At 41.1% G+C, this 24,557-nt stretch overlaps 2 protein-coding genes across 7 annotated transcripts in view; one reads left to right on the top strand and one right to left on the bottom strand.

Moving 5' to 3' along the window:
* RIMKLB (ribosomal modification protein rimK like family member B) overlaps positions 1-13,299 on the bottom strand; it is a 70,711-nt gene extending 57,412 nt beyond the window's left edge. For 2 of the 6 annotated variants that reach the window (XM_070620663.1, XM_070620664.1), the window contains exon 1: positions 12,338-12,754. The gene's annotated coding sequence lies outside the window, so the exon portion shown is untranslated. Of the gene's footprint in view, positions 1-6,388; positions 6,500-10,283; positions 10,520-12,337; positions 12,774-13,187 lie in introns of those variants that run through there. The other 4 variants (XM_070620666.1, XM_070620669.1, XM_070620665.1 and 1 more) reach the window with 4 other exon arrangements.
* LOC139083212 (basic proline-rich protein-like) lies at positions 8,765-13,378 on the top strand. Its single transcript, XM_070618230.1, has 3 exons — positions 8,765-8,850; positions 10,827-10,877; positions 11,881-13,378. Exons 1-3 carry the CDS (start codon positions 8,765-8,767, stop codon positions 13,376-13,378), a joined length of 1,635 nt encoding a protein of 544 aa, XP_070474331.1.
* The last annotated feature ends 11,179 nt before the right edge of the window (positions 13,379-24,557 follow it).

Raw genomic sequence — 24,557 nt, 5'->3', positions numbered from 1 at the left:
TTTCTACACTGGTATGTGACCAAATGCAGGTTCAGATTAGGCTTCCTGTCTCCTTTCATTTTAACAGGCTGCAAATCCTCTTGATCCTGGGGTTCTAAGAAAGAAAATGATGTTCCCTCTCTGTCTGGGAGAGTTGAAGCAAAGCTAAAGATCTCATCATTTGCCACAACTGGACCACATCCTTTCAGGGGGAATGCCTGAATCCCCAGATCTGCACCTGGAGCAACACTCTCACCCTGAGGAGGACACTATGAAAAAAGGCAGAGGCTGTGTTGAAGAGGTCTGTCAATGGCTGCAGTTCCTCAAAGCCCACCCAAGTGGCAGGCAACATGGCAGGATCTGGGGGTCCTCACTTCACCCTACACTGAGCTATCTTTGGTCACGTGGAATACATTTTCTTTATCAAATTCAAAAGGATTCTTCTGTTATGCCTCGCTTTTCATGTAAAGATTCAGAGAGGTATGACACGTGTTCCAAGTCATTCTTCCTATACACCAAGTAGACGATATCCTCATTTCGTAAAGGGTGTGTCTGCTTCTTAACAACCTTCAGCTTGTTAATCCCTGTTCCACTGGTGCTGGTATCTTCAAGTGACACCTGCCCAGATATTTTATCCATTATAATTTTACAGTGATCTACAGAGACCAGTTTATTGCCAGGGAATGAAAGGGCACCACCTCTCCACCCAATAATCTGCTCCTGTTTCCACAGAAGGACGAGCAGCTGGCTGTCCTTGGGGCCCTGATGCTGCTGGTAGCTGCTTGCCTTTTTCAAGCTGTTGCACTGGGGTTCACATCTAAACCTATACCCAGGAAAATGTCAGGTGGAAGACTCTCCTACCAGAAGAGCAGAGGCTCCATGTCCCACTCCCCCATCTCTACCCCACCTTCATGGCCCTCCTGGCCTGGGACGCCACTAGCGCCTTCCTGTGGGCCAGTGGAGACCAGCAGGTCAACACCTCCTCCAATGGCCACTTCTTTCTCTATTATTTTAAAACATCTGCTTTTCTATTTTTCCCATCCATTAACATGAGGGAAAAAGAAAAAACAAAAAAACTGGTAAGAAGTCAACAGCATAACAGTAAATCGACACAGTCCAGGAACCCAAAGTATAGGAAGAAAGTGACAGCCCTGAGTCTTAAAAGAAAGTTCAGGGGCCAGCTGGGTGGTACAGTGGCTAAGTCTGCACACTCTACTTCTGCAGCCAGGGTTCACGGGTTTAGATCCTAGGCGTGGACCTAGCACCACTCGTCAAGCCATGCTGTGGCTGCATCCCACATAAAACAGAGAAAGATGAGCACAGATTTTAGCTCAGCAACAATCCTCCTCAAGCAACATGAGGAAGACTGGCAATAGATGTTAGCTCAGGGCCAATCTTCCTCACACACACACACACACAGAAAGTTCAAATATTATTCACCATTTTAAAAGACAGAAAATAGTCCCCTGTGAATGGTTCCTTCCCCCCTCCCCCAATATTTAAAGGAATAGGTTTGGTTACCCAATAAGACATCTCTAAGAAAAGAGTTTATTCTTCAACAGTGTAAGATAAATACAGCATTTGCAAATGTCCACATATACATAAGAGTATATTTCTCCTTTCAGAATGTAAACTCAGATCCACTAATTCCCATTCTCTATTTCTTTATTTCCCCAGGAGTATTAATGAAAATAATGCATAAATATCAGATACCAAATAAATGCTAGCAACAAACTGCTAAACTAGCCTTTTTGAAATAAAGAGAAATTCAACAAAGAGAATTTACTTTTTATTAGAGATAGTTTTCCCATGCAGACTTCTAGATAGGCACACCAATGAAAAAAATGTGTCATCTTCAAATAGTCTAGGCAAGGCTAATTAAATGGGAATCATAAATAAAGTGCTTCATTCATTTTTCTCATGAGGCCCGGTTCCCAATAGTAATTATTCCAGTAGGGAAAAAGCAAAATCACAGTCTACCATCCGAAGATATTAAGGCGCCTCTTACTATTAGGAAAAGTATTTATTCCAGATAAGACATAGCATATGAACTCAGAATCAAAAGACTGAAAAAGAATAAAGTTGGAGAAGAAAAAAATATATACTAATTTACAAACTAGAATTTACTCCAGTAGACAATTACTACAGATGTGCTTTCAACAACATCATTTTGTCTTGGATGTGAAATATATGAGTTGGATCAAGTTTGTACAGAAAATAACAAATTTGTGTATCTTGAGTTGTAGGCATTCCTTCACAGTCTCCTTTTCTGTGATTCTTTTCTCCTGACAGCTCTCCTTCTGTACATAATCCCCAGGGCTTCATTCTTAAACCCTCTCTCCTTTTTCTAGAAATGTCATCCTCAGCTACTATCACTGAAACCAGAATATATCATTGACCCACTAAATATCTCTTTCCATCCAAGAGTTCTCAATCGAATTTCAGATCCTATTTCAATGTGCCTACTGGGCATCTCTAACTAAATGCCACCCACTACTGCCTCAGTTGAGCAAGTAAAAAATGAATTTTTATTTTCAAAATAAAAATGTAAAAAATGAATTTTTATTTTTATTCAACACCTGGATTTTCCCTTGTGATGGTTAAATTTTATGTGTCAGCTTGGCTAGGCAGCAGTGACCAACTGTTTGGTCAAATACCAGTCTGCATGTTGCTGTGAAGGTATTTTGTAGATATAATTAATATCTACAATAATTTGACTTTGGGTAAAGGAGATTACCCTCTACAATGAGGGTGGGCCTCATCCAATCAGTTGAAGAGCATATGCTAAAGAGCATAAACTGAGGTTTCCCAGAGAACTCTCCATCAAGATTATAACACAGAAATCCTGCCTGAGTTTCCAGCCTACTGGCCTGCCCTACAGATTTCAAACTTGCCAGCCCCACAATCACACTAGCCAACTCCTTAAAATTAATATCTATTTCTTTTTCTCTCTCTCTACATATATATATTTCACATATATATATTCTCCTATTGGTTCTGTTTCTTTAGAGAATGCTGACTGATACATACCCATCCTCACAAAGGCACTTAATTCAGAAACCTAGACATCATTTTTACCTCCATCTTTCCTTTACTACTTAAATATACACACACCCCTTAGCAATTCTAAGTCCTAAGTATCACTTGAATTTTACTCTTCTCTTCATCTCCAGTACATTCATCACGACACCTGAGAATACTCAAAAAGCCTCCAAACTAATCCTCTACCCTCCATTCTCTCTCATTTCCAATTTTCTGAAGATACTGTATTCTCTCATGCCTCCTTTTCCTTGGAATATATATCCTAGACCTATCTACTTAGTGAATTAGTCTTAACACATCTGTTAAGTTTTCCCTGACTCCTAAATTCATCTTAATTCCATTAGTCTATATTACCTTATTATACATATATTCTAACAATTATCACACTACGTTGTAATTCAGGGGGTTTTTTTGGTAACTAGGGTCTGCCAGTGCTATAAGATGAATTCTTAAAAGTTTGTTTTCATGTAGATGATCATATTTTAAATGATTCTATTCATCATAAACACAATTTCTCTTTTAGAGGGATAAATCATAATTGAAAGGTACGTTCAAAGAATAAGCCTAGTTTAAGTCAGTGTTTTTCAAACTAGGATCCTGAAATATATTCAAGGGCTGTGAACTTTTTTTCCCATTTATCTTTAATACTCAAGCTTGAAAAGTTCATGGGCCTTTTTCCCCACAAAAATTTAATCTTGGGCCAGCCCCATGGCCAAGCGGTTAAGTGGGCACACTCCACTTCAGCGGCCCAAGGTTTCGCCGGTTCGGATCCTGGGCACGGACATAGTACCATTCGTCAGGCCACACTGAGGTGGCGTCCCACGAGCCACAAGTAGAATGACCCACAACTAAAATATACAACTACGTACTAGGGGCATTTGGGGACAAAAAAAGGCACGGAAAAAAAACTTGATCTTAATCTTATTGTACACGTGAGTTACGTCTTCCTTTCTATCCTAAGCACCTAGCATTTCCAAGTTGTTATACGCTATAACAGAAACACAATGTTTGAAGATGTTGAATGATTACATATCTGATCAAAGTCCAAATACTGGGCTAATTTACTGACTACTTTTATATATATTACTTCACTTAAACCTCAGGTATTATAGTAACCATTATGAGGGGCTGGCCCTGTGGCCGAGTGGTTAACTTCGCGCGCTCCGCTGCAGGCGGCCCAGTGTTTTGTTGGTTCGAATCCTGGGCGCGGACACGGCACCGCTCATCAAACCATGCTGAGGCAGCGTCCCACATGCCACAACTAGAAGGACCCACAACGAAGAATATACAACTATGTACCGGGGGGCTTTGGAGAGAAAAAAGAAAATCTTTAAAAAAAAAAAAAAAAAAAAAAAGAGGGTTAAGAGATACCTGAAAAAAATGTCTTTTACTAAACAACACCAAATAGCATAGCCTGGATTTCAAGAGATTTCCTGATTCTAAGCCCCAACAGTTTCCCCTCAAATCGCACTATGTGCCTATTAATTGACTTAATAATTCTACTTTTTAACACCAACTTTGTGATGCTTCAGGTTTTAACCAAGGATCTGTTTACCATGGCTTTTTCTCTCATTGAGTTCCAATGCCTCCAATTCTTTTCAAACCTGTCCCCCGAAAAACCAAACCAAAACAAAACACAATTTGGGATATATATGAAATTTTACCCTTTTTCCTTTCCTTTACTCTATCCAAAGTCCCTGTCAGAGGTCGACCTGAATTACTGTTAGAAATGAGAAAGAATGGGAATAGGTGGTAGAGGGACAAAAGATTAAGAAGGAGGATCGGAAAAAGGGAGAACTACCCTATTTGGGAGAAAGGGAGTGATTTCTTTGTAGCTCTTATTAAAGGTAAAGAAAATAAATAAATGATAAGATGAAAATCTCAGGAGAGTCTCAGAAACAATCAAATAATAGCATTAGTCCAGTTACTCCATTACCCACTAATAATGTTCATCAATAAATGATCACAAAACAATGCTCCTTTGAAACTTGGGTAGTTCCTAGACAATCTCACCCCTTAGCTAAGATGCCACTTAAAATAATATCTTTGTATAAAATGCCATTTTCTTTACCACATTAACTTGAAGGTGGACCAAAATGCTGTGAAAGTATGAGGAGGCTAGATATTAATCAAAGTATACTTTAGTGGTGACATAAAAGAAATGTATGACAGCCCCCATAAGTCCCCTCCTTATACTCAAAGGAGTATGCTTCAAAAATAGAGAAAGGGGCTGGCCCCGTGGCCGAGTGGTTAAGTTCGCGCGCTCCGCTGCAGGCGGCCCAGTGTTTCGTTGGTTCAAATCCTGGGCGCGGACATGGCACTGCTCATCAGACCACGCTGAGGCAGCGTCCCACATGCCACAACTAGAAGAACCCACAACGAGGAATACACAACTATGTACCGGGGGGCTTTGGGGAGAAAAAGGAAAAAATAAAATCTTTAAAAAAAAAAATAGAGAAAATAGAGAAAACATCTAATTTCCCAAAGTTTACATGACACATTCACTCAAACTCTCTCGTTCTGATAGTTCTTTCACCTATAATACCGTTTTTTAAAAAAAGCTATATGCATGATTATGGGTGAAAAATGACAGCACAACCATTTTTCTACCCAAACTCAATATGGTTCCTTTAAAGACTAAGGACTGGAGACAAGTGCCTATAAATTCCCCTTCTTCACACAAAAAAATACATGCAAGACAAAGGCAAAACATACATACACAGGTGAGGTTAAAAACATTCTCCATTTACAGTTCACAAAACACTTTCCACATACATTTTCTCATTAAATCTGCATGTAATTACGTAAGGAACACAGACACCTATTATGCCACTTTAAAAAAATGGCCTGCCCAAGATATCACAATAGCAGAGCCAGAACTAGGATTCACATTTTCTGATTTCTTTGTACTCTTTTCCACTAAACCCAAAGACATCAAAGGGAATTTGGACAAAGAAAATAATTCACATTTTGAGTGATTATATGTACCAAAAACAGTGTTGGGCAGTTTATTTTCTCTCCTCCTTTAATACTCAAAAGCATCCCTTGGAGGCATTTGGCAGGTGAAACTATTCTAGCAGAGAGGTTATTTACCTCGTCTAAATTTACACAATTAGAAAGTGGTAGAGCCCAGAGTGACTTCAAATTTCACACACTCTACGGCAGAGATTTCCACTGGCCTCCCAATATCCATTTTCTATCTACTACTCCTTAGTAGTAAAGTATCTGATACTTAGCTCAACACAATGCCATGTAACTAAAAGACTGTTTCCCTAGGCTTTCTTGCAACGAGATGTGGTCCAATAACTAAATTTTGGCCAATGAGAGCTGAATGAAAGTACTGCACTGCAACTTCCAGGAAGCATACTTCAGAGGCCATGGTCTTCCTTGGTCCTTCCTCCATCCTGCTACCTGGAATGTAGATGTTATGGCTACAGCTCTAACAACCATCTGGACCAGGAGGACAGAAGTCAACTCTAGGAAAAGAACAGCCACATGTTAGAAGTTAAATCCCTGACAATTGTGAGTGACATGGCCTTGGACTGCCAACTACTGCTTTTTGCATGAGAAAGAAACTTCTATCTTGTTTGTGTGATATGATAATGATACTTGGGGATTCTTTATTATAGGCAGGCCACTGAAACTTACCTTAACAAATTTACTCTTTCATACTTTACTCAAAGGTTATAGGAAATTATTCCCTTGACATCAAGGTTTGCATTATGTTAGCAAGCAGCGGTGCTGTTGCTAAGTGGTACTTTATTTTTACAGTAGTTAAGATTATCATTTTACATTTGAGGATTTTACTTTTACATTTATTTTCACATCTCTGTAGAAGTATTTCTACATCCTTCCCTCCAAAAACACAAACCGTTCAAAGTCAAAAATTAGTCATAATCACAGATAAACTAAGAGTCTAAGAGAACTACTAACTACACAAAACTAAGCATTTAATTAAGTAATACATTCAATTAATATTTGTATGCCTATGCACTCTTACCTAAAGACACCACAGTAAACAAAACAGACATAGTCCCAGCCCTCACAGAGTTCAAAAATGATCTCACGTTAAAATGTCATGAGTAAGAAAAAATGCTCAACATCACTAATCATTAGAAAAATGCAAATCAAAACCACAAAACCACCTTACAGACATCAGGATGCCTACTATTAAAAAAACAAAAAAACAAGTATTGGGAAAGATGTGGAAAAACTGGAAGCCTTGGAAACTGTTGGTGGTAACATAAAATAGTGCAGCTACTACAGAAAACAGTATGGTGGTTCCTCAAAAAATTAAAAATAGGATTACCATATGATCCAGCAATTCCACTTTTAAGTATATACTCAAAAGAACTGAAAGCAGAATCTGTACACACATGATCATAGCAGTATTATTCACAATAGCTAAAAGGTGGAAGCAAGCCAAGTGTCCACCAACAGATGAATAAGCAAAATGCACTATGTACATACAATGCCTTAAAAAGGAATTAAATGCTGATACATGCTACAACATGGATAAACCTTGAGGATATTATGCTCTGGTGTCTTAAGCAGTCAAATTCATAGAGATAGAAAGTAGAATGGTGGTTGCCAGGGGCTGAGGGGTTGGGAGAATGGTGAGACACTGTTTTACAGGCACAGAGTTTCAGTTTTGCAAGACAAAAAGAATTCCAGAGATGGATATGGTGATGATTGCACAACAATATGAATACACTTAATACCACTAACCTGTGTACTTAACAACAGTTAAGATGGTAAATCTTATGTTGTATTTTACCACAACAAAAAGAAAATTGGAAAAGGGGGAAAAAATCTCATGAGCAAATTAACAAGCAAATTTTTACACGTTTCCAACTAAAGGGTCAGGAAATTATGTTTTTATTTAAATTACCTGTAGCTTGGTTACTAAGGTTCCCAAAATAGTCTGTGGCATATAAAACCTATTAAATGTTTTTTTTAAAAGTTTTCCGTGGAATTCAAATAAAAATTTTGTGTGTGGGGGGGGGGGGTTGTGAGGAAGACTGGCCCTGAGCTAACATCTTTTGCCAATCTTCCTCTTTTTTTTTTTGGTCTCCCTAAAGCCCCAGTATATAGTTGTGTATCCTGGTTGCAAGTCATTCTAGTTCTTCTCTGTGGGGTGCCGCCACAGCATGGCTTGATGAGTGATGTGTAGGTCTATGCCCAGGATCCAAACCCATGAACCCATGAACCCCAGGCCGCCAGAGCAGAGCAGGCAAACTTAACCACTCGGCCACAGGGCTGGCCCCTCAAATAAAATTTCTAATGATTTCACTTAATAGAGGAATGTTACATCAAAGTATCTCCGGAACATGGCACAAAATTTGAAAAATGTTGCTGAGATGCAATGCACAGTTTAGCTCAAAGTTCATCACATTTAACACGCTAAATGTTGGGCCTTCCTTGCAAATTTTCTTTCTGGACATTACTTTGAAAAAGGAGTTAGGAAGCTATTTATGTAATTCAGCCAAAAGCTTTATAAACATGGCTAACTAAATCACATGTCAAAGGAAGAAGCAAACAACTGAGACCTCCAAAGCACTAGGGAAAAATTCCAAGGTTGCTATCTGGCCAAACTTGCATGAATTTTCAAGATGTAGTTTTCTGATAAAGAATCAAAGTCTGACATGCTGCCAAATATGGGGCAGCAGAACAATAACAGAACTGGTCTGATCTTACATAGTAAATCCATGTTCTACTTTGGACACCTTATATTTCTAAGAACATGGAGAGCTGGTATCAGAAGGCATTAAAAGAGAGAGAGAAAGAAAGAAAAATGGAATGTAAAAAGATGAGAGTGAAAAGTGAGGGGTAGGTTTAGATTACTTTTTTTTTGGGTCAACTTGGTGATGTGTTGCCACTTGTGAAAGGAAGGTAGTAAAAACTACTTAGCCATATCAATGTTTACACCAATTGGCACACATTTTATAGAATCTAGTAGACTCTTCCAGACATTGCTGGGAGAACTGATTGACAGACGAAAAGAACAGGGATCAACAAAATTAGATTGTAAACTCCAAGAAGATGGAATCCCTGTTTCACTCTCCGCTGTTATCCCCAGTGGACAATACTGAACCTCAAATGCGAGAGAGAAAAGTTAAGGGTTATGAGTTACTTTAAAGGAGGCTGCTGTATTAAGTCATAAGGGAGTATCAAAAAGTCATAGCGATTTTCAATGCTAAATAGCAGGCAAATACATACCCCAGAAGATCTAAACCTGTCAAAAATTCTTAATTTATTTTTTGAGTTTCTCATTAAAAACAAAAAACCCAAGCCTAATGCTACTTTCCATCATCATCATACAACTGATCCTGAAATAACTAGCTTTATTAACAATCAAAAGTAGTAGGAAAAAAAACAATTTCTGTAAGAGGAGGAAAAAAGATATAAGCAGATGGGTTCCATGCAGACCACGCTCTAAAAGAGTAGAGCTGGCTAGCTCTGTGGCTTTTGTCCTCCAAGCCAATTTTGAAAGGAAAAAACACTAGAAAACAAAACATTGCAAATATCACCATGGCATTAGCTACCATGAAGTAAGAAAGTCCTTTTCTGCAAATCTAACATCTACACAGATATATGTGGCACATGAATCTAAAATACATTATGTACAGATATTTTTGGAGGTACTATATTTCTTAACAAACCTTAATATGACAAGCAGGAAAATTCCCAAGTATTGAAAGACAATTTCCCCAACATCTGTACCTAATCTCGCCTATTCAACCTCTCTTGAAATAACTGCATGTGCCAGTACAGCTAACATTTAAAAACAATACTTTTTTCATTGTTCCTATCAGAATCTACTCTCTGGTTTTAAAATAACAGAACTATTACAATTTCTAAAGGTTCTTTTCTCAAAGGTTTACAACAATTTCACTTGCAGAGACTACTCTTTGTAAACTAACCTGCCATAAAGTCTCCCTAAAAATCCACCTCACTGGAGTACCCCCCCAAAAACAGTTGTCAGCAAGCAATATATATATTAAAACTCACCCTCCTTACTTTATGTTTGGTTTTCTCTCCCTCTTCACAAGTTGTTCGTGGGTAGAGAAGTTCTTCGTCCACCCACTGTCACTCACTTTAGATCTCTACACCTGCTCCCCAGAGGAAGATGATAAAAGCTACTTCCCAACGTGTGGAACTATGGGGTGTGCTCTGTGCCCTTCCCCCAACCTCTTCCAGTGTTCACAGTGTTTACCTCCCAGGGAGGGGAGAAGTTTTGAGAAATCAGTCTAGTGACTTACCCCAGTAGCAAATCCCAGGCGGATACAAACTGGGGAAAGGAAGAATTGGGAGATATTTTAAAAGATATGTTTCATCCTGTGCCCCAAAAAACTAATGCCTGAAGCTTGGTTGGTGTTCACTGGTCAGAGGCAAAAAATAATACTCCGTTTAGTGTGTTTCTTCACGATATGGATGAGAAGGGATAGAGGGTTTATAAGATGTTCCTGGTAATTTCCTTCCGGAGAGGAAAAGAGAACTAAATAAGAAAGGAAAAGAAAAAAATGGATAATTTCTTGTTGTCACTTTCCCTTCCACCCCCCAGATGCTATTATATTCAATAGCTATTATATTCAGTAGGGATTCAAAGGAAACGTGAGAAAAATTTTTTAAAAACTATCCACCAGAAACTAAGATAAGAGGAATTTTAGCTGGTAGCCAAAAGTCTAAAGGTTAGGTAGACAGCTCCTTACCCCCTGCAGGGGTAAAGGCAGGACGAGGAAAGTGGCTGTTGACTGAGCAGAGGATTTTGTGACTGAATTTGCTGTTCCCCTTCTTGTTCTCAGAATCACAGACCGCCCCCCTCCCCGACAAGTGGACTCCAGCACTTGGTGGGGGTAAGAGAAGACAGGAGAGAGAAAAAGGGAGACAGAGAAAGATGAAAACATCAACAGCCATGTTGCCAAACTAACAACTAAATCTAGACATGAAAGAAGGAAAAGTAACAGGACCAACCAAGTCGGAAAGGGATAAACAAAAGGTTACCTCAAAACAAACAGGCCTCCTCCCCTCTGACGCACTAACCAACTAGCACACAGTAACCATTAGAAAAATAATTTAACTGTGACTGTTAATCTTTAAAATTAGAGGTTTTCATTCTAAAAGTTAGAAAACAAATATTGAATCTCCATGGCTGGAATTTCAGAGAGTGTTTTATTTCAAATGAATATCTGAAAGTACTCTGACAATGAATTGTTTTTAAGAAATCGTTTTAAAAAACAGAAAAAAATGACCTGTAAACTACCCAGTGTTGTACAAAAAAATGAGATTTAAGTAACATTTAAATTTGAATGGTTACAGTTAATAATTAAGAAACTCCACAAATATTATAAACATACTAAGCCCACAAAAAAGAAAAATCTCCCATATTAGGCTGCCCGCATACTTTTCATACAGATTGAGAATCTGACCCAACTCCACAAAGATGGGGCAACAATTTATGTCAGTAAGGGGAAAATAACAGCACCTTGAAAGAATTCACACACAAGTTACATTCAACAAGGTTCGTATAATAACCCCACTCAGAGAAGAGAATCAACGCCCCGTCTCTACTCATCAACACAAATGGGATAAAATACTGGGATTACAGATCAGCAATCAAAGATAAGGCTAAATCAATAAGGTAAACCTTAAGTTATTGTCCCCCAACTGGGATTTTTTAAAGGGGGGGGGGGTAAAATTTGCATTACGGTCCAATGCTTAAAAGAAATCAAAGATAAGCCATTATTTTGTCACCCCATTCTCACTCAGAGGGCTGTCAAACGAAAAAGAGGAATGACTGCCACACGCTAAAATTTACACGTAAGGAGGAACAAACGGAATTAAAAACAATAACTGCAGGACGCACACCGCATCCTCGCCGCGGTCGCACCGCAGGAATTCGCCTGATGGAGGCACGGGCGGCAGGGCTCGCCACGCACCCGGGGACAGGTTAGCACGACGCCGCCGTCCTCCAACCAGCACTCGCAGGGTCACCACACCCCCTCAGCCCGGGAACCATACTTCCTCACGCCCGCCTCGCCGCCCCGCTCCGGCACGCTTCTGCCGGCCGCACGCTCCCGGCCGCAGCGACCCCTCCCGGCGCCCGCCACGGCCCACGGGCCGCCCCGCCGCCCGCCGCCCCCCGGCCCCGGCGCCGAGGCGACCACCGGCCTTCCCCAGCCCGCTGCCCTCCCCGGCCGCGGCCCCGCTCGGCCCCGAGTTCATTCGGCCCGAGTCGCCCGCCGGGGGAGAAGGCGGGGGCCGCGCCGCCGCCTTACGCCCTCCGCCCGCGGAGGGCAGCGGCCGTACCGCTCACCTGGCTCCGGCGGCTCCTCCCTCGCTCGCGGCCAGCGGAGCCGGGTCGGGGCCTCGGAGGGCAGCGCGGGCAGCGAGCGGCTGGAAGCCCGAGGAGAGGGGGAGGGGTCGGGATGCCGGGAGCCGCCTCCTTTCTCCTCCGCCGCCGCGGCTCCCGCGGCCAGGCCGGGCGCCCTCGCACACTCGCCCTCCTCCTCGCAGCCTCGCGCCCGCTCGGGCTCTCCCTCAGCCCCACTCCCGCACACACGCACTCCCACACGCACTCACACCCGGCCGCTCCTCGCTCCCTCACTCGCCTGTCGTGCGCGCGCGCGCGCGCCTCCCCGCTCACACACAGCGCGCGACGCCGGCGGAGGCCGCCCCGCGCTCCCCCAGCCCGAGGCGCCGCGCGCCGCCCGCCCGCGTGCAGAGGACCCGCGCGCGCCGCGGCCCCGCCCTCCAGGCGCGGCCGCGCGGCGGGCGGGGGGCGGCGGCCGGCGGCGGGCGGAGCGAGGGGCTGCGACAGCCGGGCGGCCCCGGCCGAGTGGATCTGACACCTGCGTCGGGACCCGCCTTCCGGGCTCGCCGTCCCCACTCGCGGCCATCGCGGGCCTCTCGGGTTGCGGGGAGGCGATGGAGCGCGCGCGCCGGGAGGGAAAATGGGAGCGCGAGAGCGCTTCGAGGACGCGCTTTCCCCACCCGCCCCCAAACCGTCCTCCCTGAGAAAGGGAAACGGCTGGGGGGAGGGAGGGCAAGGTTTGTTCCCAACTCGAAACCGCGAGATCGATCCCTTCCGTTGTGCACCCTCCCCGCCCTCGCATTCCCTCGTCGGGCCCCATTCATCCACGGTTTGAACCCCGACGCGAGCCCACCGAGCCTCCCGGGCGCGGGGTCCTGTCTGCGTGTCCACGCCTCTGCGCCTCCGCCCGGCCCACCTCCCGCGCAGCCTTGCGGACGGCCACCGCCTAAAGTCCCTTCTAGCCGTGGTCTCTCCCCTCCCCTGCGGGATGCCAAGATCTGGGGACAAAGATCATTAATATCTTTAAGGTCCTTATCCGTGTAGGGAGTCAAGACAATGCCTCTGAATCTTGTGAGGCAAATTTTTAAACTACATCCTAAATTCTCCCGGCTTTAGCAGGTTTAAAGACATAGGCAGGGGAGTGTGGTACAGCCGGCTCTGCCACTGAGAAACCAGTGTAAACCTTGAGCAAATTAGTTACTTAACTTCCTCCAAGTCTTTGTTATGGAAAGATGAGTATGTTCCAGGGTTGCTCTGAGAATGAAATAAGATATTTAAGAGCATTTTGGAAATTCTACAACCATATATAAAAATAAAATTATAGTCCAAAGGAGGCTAAGAATATGCTCAATTCATTCAATTCAATTCATATTTTTGTTCATTACTACTATGTTAACAAATTTTTCTAGATTATGAAGAGTAAAACCAAAGGCAACAGATGTCTGCCCTACTTTACATGGAAGATTCATTTTCAGACAACCTTAGTCATTTATTACCGCCAGAGATCCCAGATGTGAGACAATAATGTCCAACCAGGTTGCCTTTTTTGAAGGTCACGTCCCCTTCTCAGTCGCCTCAGCCAACAAATTCTCTTCAGCACTCCTCTTCCAATCTTTTGGGTCTACTTTTTTTGCTGATTTCCCTCAGGATAGTGAGAGTCCTTTAAGCGATGTAGCATAACCTAGGGTGACAACTTCTGCACTGGCTGGGACTTGTAATTCCACTTCTATGATCTTCTGAAGCAACTTAACTTCTCTGTATTTTAATCTGCTTAACTGTAAAAGTTAAGTATAAAAATATTTCATAAAAACAGTTACCTATTTCATTGAATTGTTATAATAAGTAAATGAGTTAACTACGTATATAATACTTAATGCCTGGCACAAAGCAAGTGCTATTATAAGTGTTTACTGCTCTTATTATATGTTATGTCACTGAGAGTAACCTAGGATAGTGAACTATTTTCACAAAGGACACATTTAGAGGAACAAATATGCTATATGATATACTGCTTTCAGAAGAAAGGGGAAAAAGTCTGCAGAACTAAAATGTTGCTATTTACTTCCACTTTTATATTCAGCCTCCTGGAACATAAAGTATATTTAACCTAAAGGCAAAGAAGAGAAGCATTTTGTGATCAAGGGGAGCTTGATCACAGAACTAATAACCCTATGAGAATCCAGCAAACAGTACACAGGGAAATTGACACAGGGAAAGGTTGCATGAGTCAGTCCAGCAAAGGATCAGGAACACCTAGCCTATCCTTCAGTCTCACTGTTCAGGAACCCAATTCATAGTAACCACGCACCACCCAGAAAAACAGGTTGTACTGGTGAAACTGTGGAAAGGGAGTATTACACTATTAACTCACTGCCCACTTGCCTTTAAAAAATGCTATCTGTCATTCAGTGTACTGTCACTATGTGGCAGACACCTCCAAGGAAATTCCTAATGTATACAACAGAATTGTTTTTAATTAAAGGTAGTCAGAAAAAACAAAAGTAAAAACCCAGAACTATATTTTTTAAAACAAAGCCAATGAACAATCATAACAAAAAGAATAAAATATTTAGGAATAAATTTAACCAAGGAGGTGAAAGACCTATACAATGAAACCTATGACATTATTGAAAGAAATCGATCATGACATAAAGAAATGGAAAGATATTCCAAGCACATGAATTGGAAAAATACATATAGTTAAAATGTCCATACTACCTAAAGCAGTCTATAGATTCAGTGCAATCCCAATCAGAATCCCAATGACATTCTTCATGGAAATGGAACAAAGAATCCTAAAGTTCATATGGGGAAGCAAACGACACCGAATAGCTAAAGCAATCCTGAGAAAAAAGAACAAAGCTGGAGGCATCACAATCTCTGACTTCAGAATATCCCACAAAACTACAGTACTCAAAATAGCATGGTACTGGTACAAAAACAGGCACACAGATCAATGGAACAGAATTGAAAGCCCAGAAATAAAACCACACATCTCTGGACAGCTAATCTTCGAGAAAGCAGCTAAGAACATACAATGGAGAAAGGAAAGTCTCTTCAATAAATGACGTTGGGTAAAACTGGACACCCAGACGCATAGGAATGAAAGTAGACCATTAACTTTCACCATAGACAAAAATTAATTCAAAATGGATCAAAGACTTGAAAGTAAGACTTGAAACCATAAAACTTTTAGAAGAAAATATAGGCAGTACACTCTTTCACATCATTCTGAGAAGGATCTTTTCGAATACCCTGTCTGCTTACACAAGGGAAAGAAAAGAAAAAATAAACAAGTTGGACTTCATCAGATTAAAGAACTTCTGCAAGGCAAAGGAAACCAGGAACAAAATGAAAAGAGAACCCACCAACTGGGAGAAAGTATTTGCAAATCATATATCCAATAAGGGGTTAATCTCCAAAATATCTAAAGAACTCACATAACTCAACAACAAAAAAACAAACAACCCAATCAAAAAATGGGCAGAGGATATGAACATTTTTCCAAAGAAGATATACAGATGGCCAACAAGAACATGAAAAGATGTTCAACATCACTAATCATCAGGGAAATGCAAATCAAAACTACGATGAGCTATCACCTTACCCCTGTGGAAATGGCTATAATCACCAAGAGAAAAAATAAATGTTGGAGAGGATGTGGAGAAAAGTAACCCTCCTACACTGCTGATGGGAGTGCAAACTGGTGCAGTCACTATGGAAAACTGCATGGAGATTTCTCAAAAAATTAAAAATAGAAATACCATGTGACCCAGCTATCCCGCTACTGGTTATCCAAAGACCTTGAAATCAACGATTGAAAGAGGCTGATGCAGCCCTAAGTTCATTGCAGCATTAATCACAATAGCTAAGACATGGAAGCAACCCAAGTGCCCAGTGGCTGTTGATTGGATAAAGAAGATGTGGTATGTATGCACAATGGAATACTACTCAGCCATTGAAAAAAGACAAAATCATCCCATTTGCAACAATACGGATGGATCTTGAGGGTATTATGTTAAGCAACATAAGCCAGACAAAGACAAACACCATTTGATTTCACTCATATGTGGAAGATAAACTAACACATGGACAAAGAGAACAGTTTAGCGGTTGGCAGGAGGGAAGGCAGTTGGGGAGTGGGCATTAGGGGTAAAGGGGCACAGTTATATGGTGACTGACAAATAATAATGTACAACTGAAATTTCACAATGTTATAAACTATGATGACCTCGATAAAATTTTTTTAAAAAGCTAATGATAAGGCTTATTTTAAATAGATTATCATTATATCAGATAATATTTACATGAGTAATGATCAAATTCACACTTCAGGGGCCAGCCTAGTGGTGTAGTGGTTAAGTTTGCATGTGCTGCTTGGGCAGCCCAGGGTTCACAGGTTCCGATCCTGGGCACAGATGTACTTTACTCATCGAGTCATGCTGTGGCAGCATCCCGTATACAAAATGGAGGAAGATTGGCACAGATGTTATCTCAGTGACAATCTTCCTCAAGCAAAAAGAGGAAGATTGGCAACAGATGTTAGCTCAGGGCCAATCTTCCTCTCCAAAAAACAAACAAACAAACAAAAACCAAATTCATACTTCATATTTTTGTATGAAGTAATGATGGAGCAGAAACTATTTTTAGCATTTCCATAATGGGAAAGCAAGGTCCAGAAAGGCTCAGTTTCTTCGATTCAATCATAATCTTTGTGCTTTCATGGTTGATATGTTTAGACAGGTATGGATTCACATCTCCTTTGGGTAGCAGTGTGTGCTCAAAAGTACTTTAAGTAGCTTGTCTTGGTTTATTCATGCACCACCCATTTTTAACAAGTAAATTAATATTATTCAGAGAGCTCTGGGGTCAACTGAATCCCTTGAGAAGACATATTATAAGCAACCTAGCATCTTTGGAGTCAGAGAAGTCTGATTTGCAATCCCAGCTTTATTTATTAGTGACATGAGGTTGTGCTTAACTTCTATAAGCCTCAGTTTTCTCATCAGCGAAATGAGGATTAACTATTTCACTAAGTTATAAAGATCAATGAAGTAACAAATATAATGCACTACATAGTAAGTGCTCAATAAATATTGGCTATTATTATACAAGACTAACTAATACCAAAATACTCAAATATCAGAAAGAAGCTATACAGTGCCTAGACACGTGCGGTAATAGTACAAATAGTTGTACATATTCACTGCATGTCCTTATGAGTATGAGACCTACCTTGAGATGAGTAATATCTTTGAGACAAACTGAAGTGCATCCTTTGCCTAAACTAAAACACTTCGAGATTTTTGCTCTTATTCCTGGACACATTTGAATCAATGAAGGGCTTTTAAAAATTGATTAAACCAGAATATCTGGGATTGGACTGGGCCCCAACGTTTTTTTTAAGGCTCTCCAGGGAATTCTACTGTGTAACCAAGCTAAAGACCCAGGTTTAGACAAGATGGATGTTAGCATTAACTATATATGACTGTGTTGAAATGTGCGTGTTATCTAGACATTTCAATTAATCAGAGTAGCTGATTAGAATGTGATAGCTGGATTTGAAGCAAGAAGCATTTTTGAAAGTTATTGGTAGACAATAAGAAGATACTAAGGGGAAGGTGCATAAAAGCAAGGGTTTGATGAAAACGAAATCTCTCCTAATGAAGTTGCTCAGGTCCAACCAACCCCGTGTGTCTGATTCTACTTGTGTGCATTGGTGTATATCTACATGAGCCAGAAAAGCATAAGTCACCTTTGGAGCAATAGTAAGAAATTGTTTCTCGACTGCATGTCAAGCAAAAATCTTTAAGTACCCCATTGACACCACCTAGTGCAAATCTTTTCCTCTTGAGTGTAAAGACAAGGAAACAAGCAGGGATACAATCAAAACTAAAGGCTGTGAAGTAGTAAAGAGGAGAATTGTAAACGGAAACGAGTCCAGGATTGTTATCAGTGCCTAAAATACTGTTCCTTATGGAGTATCTAATGTGGTTACTGTAAAATTCATGTGGCTGGAGAAAACGTAGTGGGTGTCATATCAGAACCTACACTAACGAATAAGGGACAGTAGCAGCAGCTGCAACAGAGCTAGCTCTCCCTGATGCTTCCTCTGCCTGAGCCAGCCGGCCAGAACCAGCCTGACAACAACAGTCTTCACAGAATAGCTAAACACTGATCTAGCCTTTCTCCACCCACATCCCTCCTCCTTTTCCTCCACTCCATTTCTGCACATTAAACTGAGCGCCTCTCTAACTATGCTAAGAAAATGCCAATGCCAGACACAAAGGAGGCTGGGGTGGGGAAAGGGAGGAAAGACTGTACATTGGCTAAATCAGAGAAAGAAAGGGTGTAAAGGAAAAAAAGACTTAGAAAGAGGAGTGATGTAGGGTTTCCCCCTCCTTTAATTCTATCTGGTTGTTAGTAATATTTCTTTTTCTCTACTACACAGGAATAACCTGGGATGCTTGTTTAAAATACAGATTCCTTGGCCCTCACCTCTGCCCTTCTGAATCAGCCTGTGTATCTGCACTTTTTGAGCCAAACTCAAAGCTCATGGAATTAGCCATAAGTCTGCACTTTTAATAAGCACACCAAGTGGTTCTTAGACGCATGAAAGTTTGAGAATCATATCTTCAAGAGACTGAAATAACCATTGGTAAAATGCTCTTTAATTATAGCACTCAACATTTATAAATTCATTTTAGCCTCAAGCAACTTTGTAGGATTGAGCAGATATTGTTAGTCCCCTCTGACAGAAGAGAAAATTGAGACAATGAGATTAAATCATTAGTGCCAATTTCCTGGTCTCCTGATTCCCCGTTCACTGGAATATCTTAAAAGTATATCAATCTGGGAAGAATGGAAAAAGAGTGAATGGAAAACGTAAATGTGGAAAGGCAGTGTGTTCTCTTCTAAAGAACAGAGAAAGCACAAAGTAATAAAGGAAAAGAGAAAACAAGAATCCACTACTTGATGCAAAGAAACGTGACTGAATTAGACATTTCAACCTTAGAAATGATGATATTTAAACCACACAAGGGCCGTGTGGATCTGTCACACATCTATGTCACCAGCAGCACCCTGAATAATTAACAAATATTTACTGAATGAATGAATGAATTCTGGAAGCATCCTAATGACCTGGCACCACCATGATTGTCCTGGTCTGTTTTGTGTCTTTTGCACGTTGAAAAAGTTAGACTAGAGAGTCCTAGTCTTCATTAACCTAAGTTCATGTAGTTATCCTCAGTGCAAGAAACAGAGAGATTTATATCTATTCTGTCCAAATTCTTATCTGCCCCCTTTCTTCATTTTGTTTTGTTTTTGAGGAAGATTAGCCCTGAGCTAACATCTGCTGCCAATTCTCCTCTTTTTGCTGAGGAAGATTGTCACTGAGCTATAACATCTGTGCTCATCTTCCTCTACTTTATATGCGAGATGCCTGCCACAGCGTGGCTTGATAAGCAGTGCGTATGTCTGTGCCTGGGATCCGAACCAGCGAACCCCAGGCCGCCAAAGCAGAGCATGCGAACCTAACTGCCACACCACCAGGCCACCCTCTTCATTTTGTTTTAAATCATTTTTGCTCTCTTGGTTTTCAAATCCACAGTGGTCATTGAGCTAGATTTTTTTTTTTTATCTTTCTTGCATTTCCTATTTAACCTTTCTTCCATCAACTCCACCTGAGTCCCAAACTAACTCTTTCCTTGATTTTTCTTCTCTCTCAAGCCTTTCAAATTGGGTTTCATCCTAACAGGATGATATAAAGTCAGAGGAGACAGTAGAGAAAGAAAGAACAAATGAAAAAGAAAACTATGGAGAGTGACACTACGGAATTACTAAGCAAATCTCTAATATACAGATTCCCATCCTTTTTTGCTTGTTTCCCAGAACTTTTTTGGACAACTGGGGCAGACAACTTAGACCAAGATAGAGGATCTATAATACTGGCTTGCTTAGTAAAGAAACAGTGAATGAAGACTTAGGCGTAAAGAAATTACAAAAAAAAAAATTGGAACATATACAGTTATATATCTGTCTCCAGTCTCATAATAAACCTTACATGTCTTAGAACATGAAAAGTTCTCAGAGCTTTTACAGATATTAAACAGCTTAATCTTCCTAATAACAATACTGATTTGAGCATCTTCTTTTTTACAAATAAGCATACTGAGACACAGAGAAGCTAAGTAACTTGTCCAAACTCACACAGTTAACCAGTGACAAAACCAAGCAGCAAAGTCCATGCTCTTAGCCACTTCTTATAATCCCTCCAAAGACTGTAAAACTGATTTTGTCAGCAGTTTCACCCTGCTTCTTAGAAAGCAAAGTTTTCTTGAGAACTCAATGCCTGCTGTTTTGGCTAATGGCTCCAATATCATATACAAACATTTGAAAAATTATGTCACATATTACTATAGTTTGTCACAAAGGAGCTAAAAGTCCTTTAACCAAGCATATCTATAAAGACACAACAAAAAATTATTACTAATATATGTGATATTCTTCAAATATTTAGAGATTCTATTTTGGTTAACAAATACAAATCCGTTTAAGTCATATATGAATTTGCTATATCATAGAAGCTTTTTTATCATTATGCCTTTTCTCAAACTTCAGATACTAAAAATAAAACTACTATCCTGTGGGAGACTGAAAGATTTTGAGGTTTAAAAAGAGAACCACTGACATGTTGGGGCAAAAAAGGGTTTAGCAGAAAAATCAGGGTTTAGCAGAGAAACCAGGCTTTAGCGCTTAATAATGAGGGCAAAAGTAGGTCAATGTCCCTGGCAGTCACAGCTGGTAGAGAGTGATGTCACTCGAGAAATGGGGTGTGGGGTAGGCGAGGTGGAATTTAAGGTAGGGAAATGGAGAGACCCTTTGAGTGGGAAAACCGTGGGGGCGGGAGAGGAGGAATTTACAGAGGCGGCTTAAGTCAGCCTTTTATGGGCTAATTGCAGAAACAGCTGAAGCACCACTTCCTCCTCCCCACGCCTGGCCGGCTTTCTCCCAGGCCTCATTCCCTACCTCCGTGTCACCATCAGACCCCCTCTGCTGGAGACAAAGCCACTGCAGAAAGGAATGAAGAGGAAGACAAGCCTGAAAAAGAATAATTTTGATTAAGGAGAGAGCGGTGTGGAAAAAAGTGAAAAGAATTTTAATCAGATTCAGGGAGACGTGATGAAGAGGAAGAAATAACAAAGGAGAGAGGCAGATAAAAAAATAGTAGAAAGAAAAGGAGGAAAAGATAGCTGAGTGAAACAAAAGACAGTAATAAATGGAGCAAAAGTAGTATTGGAAATATAATTATAGTAATTTCCAATTACTTAGGCTTAAAAAATGAAGTGAGCAAAAGCTGAAAAGACATCATAGTGGTTGCAATTTGAAATCGTCAAAAATATGTAGTGTTTTGGCAACAAAACAAAACTGGGATGATCCCAACTAAGACATCCCCCTCCAGCCCACACCCAAGGTCAAAGTTATGCTGTCTCTGTGTTTATCTGACTAGATCTAAAAGAAGTTCTCACGACTAAGTTAAACTTCTCATTCCAGGTATAGGTGGTTCACGTTAAATTCTGATAATAATCGTAATAATAACAATAGCCATCTTTGGAATGTGGAGGTAGGGTGTATTTCAACACTCCTGCTTTTGAAATATGTCATGCAATTCATGTATTATTTTACTTACAAAAAAAATTCTCTAGTCCTGTTCGTTTGATCTCTGATCAAAACTATCTTTCCATTATGGCCAATAGCTCTCCTGTCTAACAACAACAACAAAAACCCTTTCTTTCTCACCTAAACACTGTTAACGCTCCTTTCTGGATAATTGTTAAGTTTTTAAATACTCCCTGGTGTAACCAAAGTATGCCTGTAATATACACGTCAAGATAAACCATGTCTAGAAAGAAATAATGGAGGAAAAACTAGGAAATATCTCACCAAGGTGCCAGAAGAACTGGGGATATATAGTGCCTGTGAGGGGTTCAGAACAGCCCTCCCCAGTATGTGCCACTTTGGCATGTGAAATATCTTGAGCTAAAGGCAATCGAGACCCTGTAGGCTCAAGAGAAACTTTTACCTCTCCCTTAAAGAATTTAAATTGGCGACCTTGCCCATAATGACTTATTACCAGAAACAACTTTTTATGACCTATCTGTATGGCAGGCAAACCTCTAATTAGTGGACGTCTGCTCTTGTTACCATCCCGTGTGAATTACCCTCCTCCCCTCTGACGCCCCAGGCCCCTCGCCCACTCCTTAGCTCAAGATGGCATAAATACCTCACTTTACCTTTCTGTCTCTGAACCTCTCCTGTATGTGGTGTCTCTGCCTCTCCCATGTATGTGGGCTTCCCGTATGTACATAATTTATTATATTTGATTTTCTCTTATTAATCTGTCTCATGTCAATTTTTATTCTCAGACCAGCCAGAAGAATCTAGAGGAGAGGGAAATTTTTCCTCTCTCACACCTATATATGGAAGAATGCTGCTTTTCTTTCCCTCTTCCTCTTCAACGTCTTCCTTTTCTAAGCAAGGAATTTCTATTGTTTACCTTCTGTTTTCTCATACCCCCTTTCTCCAAATCTCCTTTTTGTTTTCCCTCATTGCAACAGCTTCTGTCTTTATTTCCATCTCATGTGCCCCCACATTTCCTCCTGACTTTGTTATGTCCTGGCTTAGTCAGCCAGACTTCCACTAAACTTTCAGAGCTGGAATCAGAACAGCACATTTGGCAAAAAGTCAGTCACACATACCACACAACCACAAACAAGCACTCCGACTGCAAAATCCTTTCAACAAAACATTCCTGTTTCTAGCAGTCAGCAGTTCGCACAGACCCATGATCTGAAATAAGCAACACATACATTCACATACATTCTGCATGCACATGGCCTCTGCAGTCAGCTCACAAAGACACAATATCTGCAGAAAGGTCTTACAGGCAGCATACACAAGCAGTGCATTCTCCACCCCTTTCACAAGCTCTTCCTGACTGGCTCTCCTAGCCACCTCCTCCCCTCACACTGCCTGGCAATGACTCCCCTCCTCTTCCTGCAGTTCAAGTCTTAGCTGCAGTGCCATCCATCACCCTCGCAACAGATCCTCAGGCAAAGCAATTGTTTCTTGAAGCTCTCTTTTCCACTTGCTGACTGAGAACTTGCTCTAGCAAAAGGACTGTCAGAACAGAATCTCCTTCTGGAACACAATACTTTAGGTTGACCCCTAGTGCCCTAACTTGTTTCCTCAGATTTTAATTTTGACATGGAAGGTTTGGGGAGAAGGCAGAGAAGAAGGAAAAAGAAGAAAGAAAACAGAAAGAAAATGAAGGGGAGGAAGGACTATTCCTCTCCCCTCTCGGTCATTCTGGCTGATCTAAGAATTAAATCGACATGAGACAATAATGAGAAAATCAAAGAGAGTTTAGTTACGTGTATAGATGGGAGAAAGCCAGGAAAACTGAGTAACTCACCAAAATGGCTGAAGCCACCACCTTAAATACTATCTTCAGCTAAAGACAAAGGACAAAGGAAGATGTTGGGGTTAGTGGTTTGGGACTTCAAAGGGGAGGAAGGCAATTTACATGGAGATGGAAAAGCAAATGTTTGATAAATAAGTGTTTGCTGGGCCATCTATAGACAATGTGACCTGAGAGACAGAACTTTGATAAAAATGGGCTTAGCAAGGACCCTCCCAGTCTATCACACACAAAATTGTCTATGGTGAAGGCCTGTTCTGGGGACAGGCCTTCTATATTAAATTCTTTCAGGCAGGGGCCGGCCCCATGGCTGAGTGGTTGAGTCTGCGTGCTCCGCTTGGGCAGCCCAGGGTTTCAAGGGTTTGAATCTTGGGTACAGACATGGCACTGCTCATCAGGCCATGCTGAGGTGGCATCCCAGGTACCACAACTAGAAGGACCAACAACTAAAATATATACAACTATGTACTGGGGGTCGTTGGGGAGAAAAAGGAAAAATAAAATCTTAAAAAAAAATTCTTTTAGGCAGTTAGGGGGAAGGCCAAAGTTTCTTTCAGAGTCTTTTGTCCTTGTAAATAATCAAGCCAAAGAGACACATTTTGGGGTGGCCAATTCAGATCCCCCATAAAGAGAGAGAGAGAGAAAGAAAGAAAGGAAGGAAGAAGGGAGGGAGGGAGGCAGGAGGAAAGGAAGAAGGGAAAGAAGAGGAGGAAAGGGAAGAAGGAGAAGAGAGAAACCCCT

Source organism: Equus przewalskii, chromosome 5 (genome assembly GCF_037783145.1).
Source record: "Equus przewalskii isolate Varuska chromosome 5, EquPr2, whole genome shotgun sequence".
NCBI lineage: Eukaryota > Metazoa > Chordata > Mammalia > Perissodactyla > Equidae > Equus > Equus przewalskii.
The sequence above is the reverse complement of the archived record's forward strand: the minus strand, read 5'-3'. Positions and strand labels throughout refer to the sequence as shown.